Here is a 12,077-nt window from a genome sequence, read left to right as displayed (position 1 = left end):
TCAATATTTACTCTTTAATTTCTCAATCAGTGCTTTTAATATTCTACAATTTACCCAACTATAGATCTAGTCAAGAATTTTTATTTGGTGGCAGTTAGTTACCAATACATAGTTATTAGTTGACTGATTCCTGAAGAATCTAAGAATATTTACTATGTGCCTTTGGCAGTTCACAGATTCTATCAAGTTATAAATCAGAAAAGTTTTTCATATATGTGTGTAGAAACAAACATATTTATCATTTCTAAGAACATAGTTTTTATCTGTTTAACTTGGTACAATCTTTTGGACAACATAATTTAGACAAATACAAATTTTAAAAACAAATCTATAAATTTCCCAACCATGGTCACATAGACACTAATGAAGAAGTCATCTCTTCTTATTGCCCTCCATGGTAATGATTTAATGCCAGGAAATCTAGATATCGTGGAAAAATAAAGGCCCTGGAGAATTTTTTGGATGTTACATTTTTTCCTTATGTCTCCAATTTCACCTTTAGAAAATGTCCAACTGATATGACACATTTTACCTTCGATTCCATGCTCTATAATTTGAATTAAAAAAGTTATAAATAAGATGGTGAAAAAAATGTTACAGATAAACCTGTACTTGAATGTTCAAGCAGTCTTAGCCAAATATTAGAAACAACCCAAACATCCTTCAATAAGAGAGTTGTAACCTGTGGTGCATCCAGGCACATTTTTTCCCTTCTCAAAAATGTGTGAAATTTTACTTGACAGATTTTTTTTTGTTTGTTTTTAATTGTGGCTGACTTCTAACAATCAGTTCTGCCTTTAGAAGTGAAAAGTGCAGCCAAAGATGAAATGGATTCTTGCCATAAACCATTTTAAGAAAAGAAATAATGAGATAGAAAATCCATATAAACTTCAAAAGAAAATCCTTGAGAAACAGGGGAAGAACTACTCTTTTATCTTGTAAGCATTCAACACCTGTGAGGTATTTGTTCTGTCACGTAGATCACCCTGAAACAGGTTTATATATGTATGTGTGTATGTGTTTAAATTTTAGCATTTGCTATTCACCAAGTCAATTAGGAATCTACAATTAGAACCCCTATAAAGTGTGCTTTAATCCTGCTCCACACCCATCGGAAGGAATGAGGCTATACAACAATGCAGCTCCTGTATGAACAGGTAATCTGTTGAACAAAGTATCTGGGATTGTAACACTGGCAACGTAAGATACCTATTGAGGAAACAGTGTTCACAAGACTAAGCACTGAGCTACAATTAACCCTACACTCACTCACACATAAATTTTGGAGGAAACCAAACAGTCAAGGGCCTGTATAATACACAAAACAAATTTAAGAGTTCAGAAATGAGGCAAGAATTCAATTCCTTATGCATTAACAAAAATCACTGCTATGTTAATTCTTACTTATTTTAGTTCTCTACCCAGAACAAACCAAATATATATAATGTATGTACTGTCATTTTTAAGTTGTTTATGGTTCTGAATTACAAATGATACACTTAACATCACTTTCTTGACAAACAGTGGGGGCTTCATATACAAATGAAGTAATTAAACTTCAACCAAAACTACATTTCTGTAATTGCGTAACAAATTATTTAAATTCCAAAGCCATATTTAAGGTGTGTTCACTTTGCTTAAGATTTAATGATCTCAAAATGTGTAAATTAATTTTTGTGGATTTTATTATTTACAGATGTAAATGTAAATAAAAGGTGTGAGAGTTACTGATGATAATATTATTATTATTATTTTTGAGACAGGATCTCTTGTGACTCAGGCTGGAGTGCAGGGGGTGCAATCATGGCTCACTGTAGCCTTGACTTCCCAGGCCCAAGCGATCCTCCTGCCTCAACTTCTGAAGTAGTTGGGACCACGGGCACGCATCACCATGTCTGACTAATTAAAAAAATTTTTTTTGCAGAGACAGGGTCTCGCTTTGTTGCCCAGGCTGGTCTCAGACTTCTGGACTCAAGTAATCCTCCTGCCTTGGCCTCCCAAAGTACTGGGATTACAAGTGCACTCCACTGCGCCCAGCCTGACAGCATTCTTAGTAATGACTGGGACAATTCCTTTCACTGTTAATTTGTATAATCTTAAGGTAATGTTCTCTTTGTAGAATTTTTGATTCTATGTATACAAAATAAATGGAGCAATTAAAAAATGAATCAAGGAATCTCTCTCCTGTCCTATTAGAGCCCCCAAACTGTCCTATTCCTTCAAGGTCTTCCAACTTTGCCTCACAAAACCTGCCTAGTTTTCTCTGAAACTGATTACCATATTTACTAGACACAGAAAATATATTAGCTAGATGTTAATAGCAGAAGCTGGCATAGACAAAAGATGGTTTATTAAAATAGTGATATTCTGAAAATAAATCTTTTAAATTCTATTTTATTACTTGTGCTTTTAATAATAAACTTGATACTGAAAAAGCTTTTTAAAGGCAATAAAATTTTGCACCCAAATAAATATACTTTAAGACTTTTGAAATTTAAAGAATTCTGAAGTTCCCATTAAATTCTGAGTTCTGAATTTAAAGCACAAAGACTGTATATATTATCAGTAACAATCTGTGTTTAACCCTGATACTAGCAGCATCTGTCACAAGAGGAACATATCATGAAATGATACAATCATGAAAGGATACAATTATCTTAAAGGATATAAAAACTCGGTCATAAATGTCTCCAGAACTTTTCAACAAAAATGGTCTGGTTTGCATACTGCTAGTCTCCAACAGAAATCAGAACATTTTGCCTATTCTTTCCTAGATAGATAGATAGATTTATTTATTTATTATTTATTATATTTTTTTGAGACAAAGTCTCGCTCTTGTCACCCAGGCTGGAGTGCAGTGGCCGGATCTCAGCTCACTGCAAGCTCCGCCTCCCGGGTTTACGCCATTCTCCTGCCTCAGCCTCCCCAGTAGCTGGGACTACAGGCGCCCGCCACCTCGCCCGGCTAGTTTTTTGTATTTTTTAGTAGAGACGGGGTTTCACCATGTTAGCCAGGATGGTCTCGATCTCCTGACCTCGTGATCCGCCCGTCTCGGCCTCCCAAAGTGCTGGGATTACAGGCTTGAGCCACCGCGCCCGGCCTTCTTTCCTAGTTTTAAAAGATGTGGATGCAGTTTATCATATTGTTGTGATCAGTGCACATACTGTCATATTTTGCTATCATTTTATTATGTTTTGGCAAAAGAGGCAAAAAAATTTCTAAACATATGTAGCAGAGCATTCGGATGCATGCAAGGTCCTATGGGTAGATTTCTGCAGCTAAGTAAAAACTATATATCTCAGATATTACCATTCCCAACATAAGTAAAAACTACATATCTCAAATATTCCCATTCCCAGCAGTTCTCTTTTATTTTTTGCTGACATGAAGCTTTGAAAGTCAATTTTGATTCCTATACATACCTTAAAACCTGCAAAGTCCAGACAAGTCCATGTTTGATGTCTTTCAAACAGCTTCTTATACTGGTTTCTACAAATCGATTCCCCACCTCCATAAAAAATTTAAGTTCTCTTCAGGCATGTCTTTGATGTTATCACACAGAGACTCTAATTTTATATGGGACTATATGGAACATATTGACAAAGGCATGGCCCAAACCAAAATGTTTTTAAATGACACAGCAACTTAAAAAATAGTACTTATTCATTTAGTACCTTTAAGAATCCATAAGTTATTTGAAATTGCCATGATCAATATAATGTACCAAAGATTATCTTCTGAGCTCATATATCCAATACCTAACATTCATAAAACACATGGACTTTACCATATACACCAACAATTACTGTATTCCTCTCTTAATGTTCTTCAGAGTATAGAAATTTTTGTGGGAATATAAATAGAGCATAACCATGAGGAGTACACTTTAAAAGAATTATCTACTACAAAATATTTGCAAGCTTTATATACTCTATAATTTGATAAATATGGCATATTGTTTCTATTAAAGAGTATATCATTTGTTTTCTTGATGCTTCCTCATAGTAAAATAGGGATTTCATGAAGATCCTTTAACTCCAAAGAACAGAAGAAGAAATTTGTCAAATATTTTATTTCTATTAAATTAATAGCCTATAAATAGCCAGGCACAGTGGCTCCTGCCTATAATCTCAGCACTCTGGGAGGCCGAGATGGGCGGCTCGCTTGAGGTCAGGAGTTTAAGATCGGCCTAGTCAACATGGTGAAACCCCATCTCTACTAAAAATACAAAAATTAGCCAGGAGTGGTGGTGCATGCCTGTAGTCCCAGCTACTTGGGAGGCTGAGCCAGGAGAACTGCTTCAACCTGGGAGGCAGAGGTTGCAGTGAGCTGAGATCATGCCACTGCACTCCAGCCTGGGTGACAGAGTGAAACTCTGTTTCAAAACATAAAAAATAAAAATAGAAATCAAGAGTTTCAAGAAAGTTGCAGAATATAAAATCAACTCACAAAAACCAGTTGTATTTCTATACACTAACAATGAACAATCTGAAAAGCAAATTAAGAAAACAATTCTATTTACAGTAGCATCAAAAGAATAAAATACTTAAGAATACATTTCACCAAGGAGACAAAAAACTTGTACGCTGACAATCAGAAAATGTTGCTGAAAGAAATTACAGAATGACCAGGTGTGGTGGTTCATACCTGTAATCCTAGCACTTTCGGAGGCCAAGGAGGTCGGAGGACTGCTTGATCCCAGGAGTTGAGGCTAGCCTAGGCAACAGACTGAGATCCCTGTCTCTATAAAAAAATTAATTAGCCAGATGCGGTGGTGCATGCGTGTCATCCGAACTACTATGAAGGTGGAAGTGCAAGGATCGCCTGCACCCTGGAATTTGAGGCTACGGCGAACCATGATTGTGCCACTGCACTCAAGCCTGGGCAATGAGGCAAGACCTCATCTCTAAAAATTAGTAAATAAAAAATAAAAATCTTAAAAAGAAATACAGAAGACACTAATAAATAGAAAAGTATCCCATGTTCATGGACTACAAGACAATATTGTTAGGATGTCAATACTATACAAAGCAATCTACAGATTCAATGCATTGCCTATCAAAATCCCAAATTCCCAAATCCCAATATTTTTTGCAGAAATAGAGAAATCTGCCCTAAAGTCAAGGCAAGATGACAATCTCTTTAGCATAGCACATACCATTTTACGTAATTTGGATCTATGCACATTTCTAGCATCATATCCTATCCACCTCCCCAAAAAACTCCCATTTCCCATTCCATTTCCTCTTAGAACTAAACCTAACCATCCATGTTCCTTGAATAGAATCAAGTTCTTTTGTGCAAACTTTTGCATGTGCTATTCTCTCTACTCAGAAAATTCCCTCCCCTTCCACCATCTTCTTTGCCTGGCTAATTAGACTTAATCAGTTATCAAGCCTGGTCTGACATAAACCATACACAAACCCACTTCCCCATGCAACCACACACACCCTCAGTTCTTCCTTCAAGTTTTCAGATAATAACATAGTACACTGCATTAAAATTCTAGACTAGAAATTTCCTTAAAGCTAGCACTATATAGGATTCATTCTAATTCACAAGGTCTGGCACATAGTAACTGCCCCAAAAACATTTCTTCAACATTTTTTTGTATCTCCATGAACACTGGGGCTTGAAAGAATGCTTTTGGGGTTGTTACTTCAAAACTCATTAATTAATAAGAGTATTATCAAAAGTTTTGCCGGAAACTAAATTTACCATGGGAAGGTGTTTTGTTTTTTTTTTTCGAGATGCAGTTTTGCTCTTGTTGCCCAGGCTGGAGTGCAACGGCATGATCCTGGCTCACTGCAACCTCTGCCTCCTGAGTTCAAGCGATTTTCCTGCCTCAGCCTTCCTGAGTAGCTGGGATACAGGTACGCACCACCACGCCTGGCTAATTTTGTATTTTCAGTAGAGACGGGGTTCACGTCAGTCAGGCTGGTCTCGAACTCCCGACCTCAGGTGATCCGCCCACCTCAGCCTCCCAAAGTTCTGGGACTACAGGCATAAGCCACCACCCCCGGCCTACCATTACAAAGTTCTAACACAGACCCACATACTACAGTTTAGATTCAGGTGGATTATGTTTTAATAGTACTCCAGTGTAATGATAGAGCTATAAAGCACTGCAGTATTAAACTTATAATAGGTAATCAAGAAACAAATGTCATATGAAGCATTTCTCACACATAGGGAAAGTTACAGAATTAAAGCATATTAAAATTTAATATCAAAACCTTCAGCTTAGCTTCTTTTAATACAAATAATATTTACTCATCTCAATCACAATTGCTTAATCCTCTATATACTCCTTGTACTTCATAAAAACCTTTTAACTGTTATTTCACTGTATTGTAATTTCACTCTATTGTAATTATCTGTTTACATGACTCTATCTCTATTAAGACTGCAGGCTCTCTGAAAGCAAGCTGCCATTCACTTTTGTATTTCAGAGCTACAGGTTTGTCAAACGACTTATGTAGTAATTTTATGTCCATAGCCTGCAAAGAATTTTGTAGAAGAAAATTAAATTTAGAGGTTAGGTAATTAGGCTTAAGATCACAGAGCAAGTGAGTAAATGAAATCAGAATTCAAATCCAGGTCTTCAGTCAACAAATTCTTTACCTTTTCCACTATCTTATACATATTACCACTAGTAAATAACAGCAAGTTGTATACAAATTATGTTCTGTGGTTAAAAAGCACCAATTTGACCATAAAAATGAATCACAAAAACTACAAGTATAAATGTCCTCTAAAAATGAGATCTGGCTGTGCACAGCTCACGCCTGTAATCCTAGCACTTTGGGAGGCCAAGGCGGGAGGATCACCTCAGCTCAGGAGTTTGAGACCAGCCTGCGCAACACAGCGAAACCCTGTCTCCACAAAAAATACAAAAACTAGCTAGGTGTTCTAAGGTGAAGGTTAAGTTAAAAAAAAAAACAAAAAAAAACTAGCTGGGCATGGTGTGTGCGTCTGTAGTCCCAACTACTTGTGAAGATGAGGTGGGAGAATCACTTGGGCCCGCGAGGTTGACACTAATAGTGAGCCATGTTTGCACCACTGCACTCCAGCATGGGTGACAAAGCGAGACCCTGTCTCAAAAAGAAAAAGAAAAAAAGATCAGCTGGGCACGGTGGCTGACACCTGTAATCCTAGCACTTTGGGAGGCTGAGGCCAATGGACTGCTTGAGCCAGAAGTTTAAGACCAGCCTGGGCAACGTGGCAAAACTCTGTCTCTACAAAAAATACATAAAATAGCTGGACATGGTGGTGCACACCTGTAGTCCCAGGTACGCAGGAGGCTAAGGTGGGAGGAACACCTGAGCCTGAGAGGTCACGGATGTAGTGAGCTGTGATCATACCACTGCACTTCAACCTGGGCAATGCAGTGAGACCCTCTCTGAAAACAGGTAAGTAAATAAATAAATACATGAATATATAAATAAATACACAAATAAATAAATAATGAGATCCCTGGGCCACGCATAGTGGCTCACGTCTGTAATCCCAGCACTTTGGGAGGCAGAGACAGAAGGATCACATGAGGTCAGGAGTTCAAGACCAGCCTGGGCAACATAGTGAGACCCTGACTCTACAAATAATAAAAAATTAGCCAGGCACGGCAGCGTGTGCCCAACTACAGGAGGGAGGCTCACTTGAAAATGGGAGGTGGAAGCTGCGGTGAGCCGTAATCACACCACTACACCCCAGCCTGGTGACACAGTGAGAACTTGTCTCAAAAAAAAAAAAAAATCTTGGAACTTAAAGATGGTCATTAAATGTACAAAACTCAACAGTGGACTGAATTTAAAAAATGTACATACACATCATGGAATACTATGTAGCCATAAAAAAGAACAAAATGATTTTCTTTGCAGCAACTTGGATACAGCTGAAACCATTACCCTAAGCAGGGAACAGAAATACTGCATGTTCTCATTTATAAGTGGGAGCTAAACATTTAGTACACATGGACACAATGAGGGGAACAACAGGTACCGGGACCTACATGACAGTGGAGGGTTGCGGGGTGGGAGGAGGGTGGGGATCAAAAAACTACTTATGGGGTACCATGTTCACTACGTGGGTGATGAAATCACTTGCACACCAAACTTGCCCTTGTACTACCCCCCCCCCGAACCTCAAAGCTGAAACAGAAAAAATAAAGAGAACTGTCATACAAAGGTATACAAAGCCACTACAGTCGCAACAAAATACTGCTTTAAGTATTTAAGATTTTACCTTGTACTTCTTTATCATGACACTCTTTTAGTTTTGTCCAAAGGTCCTTAAAGTCACTAGATACATCTGCAGAGTTAGGGCTTCCACAACTGCTTCCCGAGATGTTCATCTTGCTTAATATGCTCCACACTTCTATTTGCTTAATATTTTCTGACTTTTTCTGTTACATTATAGAGGTATCAAGTCGTCTTTGGACAGGTCAAATACCTGAAATGACAGATTGCAACATAGATGAACGTCGCATTTATCTTTACGTACTTTGAAGTCAGGATGAAACACAAGCCCAGATATCCTCATTTACCATTTCCTTATTTACCTATAATCAATCATTTTTAGAATTCGGGAGGGAAAGGAAAGATGATAATGTTGAGAAAAGCCCTGATTTCAGTTATTTGGCTATATAAGGTAAATTTTCAGGCACATTTTCTTATTTCTCTTAGCGGAAAAATTATCTAAATTATGTTAAACAGAAAGGATTTGGATATTGAGGGGTTTTTATCATTCATGGTCAGTATTAATTTACCACTATAAAATAATTTATTGTTTTGGCTGGGGGAGATGGTTCTTGCCTGCAATCCCAGCACTTTTGGAGGCTGAGGTGGGTGGATCACTTGAGGCCAGGAGTTTGAGACCAGCCTGGCCACATGGTGAAATTCCATCTTTACCAAAAACACAAAAATTAGCCAGGTGTGGTGGTGCGTACCTGTGGTCCCAGCTACTCGGGAGGTTGAGGCAGGAGAACTGCCTGAAACTGGGAGGCGGAATTTGCAGTGAGCGGAGATTATGCCACTGCACCCCAGCCTGGGCGACAGAAACCCTGTCTCAATTAAAAAAAAAAAAAAAAAAGGCCGGGCGCGGTGGCTCAAGCCTGTAATCCCAGCTACTCGGGAGGCTGAGACAGGAGAATCTCTTGAACCCAGGAGACGGAGGTTGAACTGGGAGGCGGAATTTGCAGTGAGCGGAGATTATGCCACTGCACCCCAGCCTGGGCGACAGAAACCCTGTCTCAAAAAAAAAAAAAAAAAAAAAATTGTTTTTTAACTTTTGAATTGGTGCAACAGCATACTGAGCCCAAAACTGAAAAACATTCTAAGATAGCCTTGACTTAAGCATCCATATATATACACACATCTACATATATTTTATAAAAGAGATAGTCGACTGATGTATTAACACAGATGAGGATCTGTATAACTTTCCAAAAACAAGAGAAGTCAGTAAGATCTAAACACAGCAAAGATCTGTGAACACAGAAACATCTTAGAGTTGTAACACAATTAGGGTAACGTTACTTCACGCCTCTCTTAGAATAAAGGTGAATGATTAAGTTTATTACATAGTCCTTGAAGAAACCAACAGGTTAAGAAGTTTGAACAGATTAGTAAATATTTTAATATGTGTTCTTAAAATGAAACCATTAATTAGTTACAACTTAAAAAGTATAGTGATTAGCAAGTCTACTAAACCTCACATCTAGCTCCTTAGCCAATGTACTACCATTTCTAACAAGTGCGCGAACTGATTGTTTCTTTCTAACCATTTCTTGAGGTTTCTGATGAAGGAGTTAAAACAGTAATTCTGAAGGAAGCAAGAGTATATGTGAAGCCACTTGGTGAACTGTAAAGAGCTACAAAAATAAACTATCAAGCTTTGCAAAAATTGTGATTAGACTTTTAAAAAATAATCAGCAGAAACTAAATATGAACTGGATTGTAGATATTAGGGAATTATTAATTTTCTTGGGTATGATAATGATTTTTTTTTGAAAGGCTTTATCTGTTAAAGGGATATTTACTGAGATATTTACAGGTAAAGCGATATATTCTCTGGGATTTGCTTGAAAAAGAAAATACAGCTAAAACAAACAAAAATGGATGTTGGGTGAAGAGATGAAACAAGGGCTGAACTTCAACAATTTCTGAAGCTAGGTGGATGGGTATGCAATGGGGTTCATAATTCTAGTATTTCTCTCGTGTACGTTTATTTCCGCAAAAAAGTTTTTAAAAGTAGAATTAGGTGCACTGCATTAGTCTTGTTTCCAAAGAGGTTTTCATTCTATTTTTAACTCTAACAGACAAACAAATGGGCCTATATATAATTGTGAATAAAAGTCACCATTTATTGTTTCCCACATACCAGAAACTGCTGTAGAATATTTATATTTATATATTATTTAATATATAACTAGGTATTATTATAGAATATTTGTATTCTACCTAACCTTCAGAAAAACTCCGTAAGACAGACACTATAATTTCATTGTAGAGTTGGGGGAAGAGGCGTAAGGCAGTAAATTACTTGCCCAAGGTCACACAGCTGGGACATGGCTATGTCAGGGATGGAAATCAAGTCATGAGACCCATAACTGTAAAATACCTCTCTCCAGCAAAAACAAAAAAAAAGGACATAAACTATTTCTATTAAGTCAACAGTTTAAAATAAAGGTTTAATTACTTTAATGATCGAAAAAGTATTAATATATTCGTTTAAAGCCAAGAGTGTAAAATAAGCATCCTTTACGTATCTATCTTCAAGTAAGTGACGTACGGTGCTTTAAAAACAAAACATAAAAACAGAACATTCAACTTGCAAATTCTAGCTCACAAAACCCTTTCCACCTACCCCGCATGCCCAGCACTTGTTAGCATCTCTCTCGGCACTGAACCGTTATTCGAGGCACGACAACAGTGTACATTTCTCAATCTCTCCGCACGGTACGTCTTGCGTCCCAAGTTGCATTCTGGGCTCAAAAGCCTGTAACTGTTTAATACATTTCTGTGTATTCCTTAGTATAAACCACCACACTATAGGGGTTCACCAAAATACTCGCTGCCATACCACAGGTATTCTCACACGGGTAAGGCGAGAGGCACATCTCGAGTCACACAGGGGACTTGAACAAACTGCACGGGGCATCTGAGCGGTCCTCACATGGGCGGAGCAGAGCAGGGCTGCAAAGGCTTTCCAGCCAGGCCCCTTCTCTATCTGCCTCTCCCCAGGCGCCCGCGCGGGTTCCGCGTGCGGTCTGGCCAAAAAAGCTCCGAAGCGCGCGCACGCGCGCCGCAGCCGGCGCATGCGCGGGACGCGCTTGGCGGTGAAAGACGGTTCCTCAGCCCGCGCGGGAGACCGAGAAATAGTACTGAGTAAGCGCTCGTCCTCTCGCCGGTCCACAGCCACCGAGTGTAGCCCGGGCCCGGCCTATTTCCTCAGACACAGCCCCAGAGCCGGGCGGCCACCCCTACCCCGGGAGCCCTTCGCCAAGCGCGCAGCTCCAGACCAGAAGTAGCCGCTCCGACCCAGAGCTCCGGGTGGGGTAAAGAGATTTCTTTTACTCACCGCCTCCAAGATTGCCTCGGGATTGGCGAAAGCCCCCAAAGGGAAGCGACCACTTTCGGACGCTGTGAAGGGGCGGCTGCTCGCTTTTCTCTTTCGCCCTTTTCCCTCACCAGAGTGCCAAATCCTCGTTGGGAAGGCCGACCCCTCCGGACAGCCCGCGCTTTAAGGCCGGGGGCTGCCGGCCGGGCTCGGAGGCGGCCGGACCCGCCCCGCCCGGGAGCCCGCCCGACGTCACGCGGGAGTTCCAGCTGCGTCACGCCCCTTCCTCCCGCTGCCCGGCGCGGCGGCGCACTTGGTGCCCCAGCTGAGGAGCGGGCTCCGTTGTGCGGCCCATCCCTCAGGGCAATGGATGGGGAGGGGAGCGACCCGAAGAGTCTGGCGACCGCCACAGCGGCTCTGAGATGCACTGGGGAAAGGTCAAGCCGTTCTGTCGGGGGGAGCATCAAGCCCTTGGGGTTCTGTGAAAGTTATCTGTACAGTGTGTCTAACTTAAACAT

General features: G+C 39.8%; 1 protein-coding gene across 1 annotated transcript in view; it reads right to left on the bottom strand.

Annotated features, from left to right (window-relative positions):
• The window catches only part of RBBP8 (retinoblastoma binding protein 8), a 106,433-nt gene extending 94,607 nt beyond the window's left edge, over positions 1-11,826 (bottom strand). Inside the window, exons 1-2 of the mRNA XM_011939246.1 lie at positions 11,581-11,826; positions 8,245-8,451 (exon numbers count right to left, since the gene is read on the bottom strand). Of these exons, the coding sequence (XP_011794636.1) occupies positions 8,245-8,353 (109 nt within the window). The 5' untranslated portion in view covers positions 8,354-8,451; positions 11,581-11,826. The remainder of the gene's footprint in view (positions 1-8,244; positions 8,452-11,580) is intronic.
• Between the last annotated feature and the right edge of the window lie 251 nt (positions 11,827-12,077).

Source organism: Colobus angolensis, unplaced genomic scaffold (genome assembly GCF_000951035.1).
Source record: "Colobus angolensis palliatus isolate OR3802 unplaced genomic scaffold, Cang.pa_1.0 Scaffold18, whole genome shotgun sequence".
Lineage (NCBI taxonomy): Eukaryota > Metazoa > Chordata > Mammalia > Primates > Cercopithecidae > Colobus > Colobus angolensis.
Note: the sequence above shows the minus strand (reverse complement) of the source record. Positions and strands in the feature narration are given on the sequence as shown.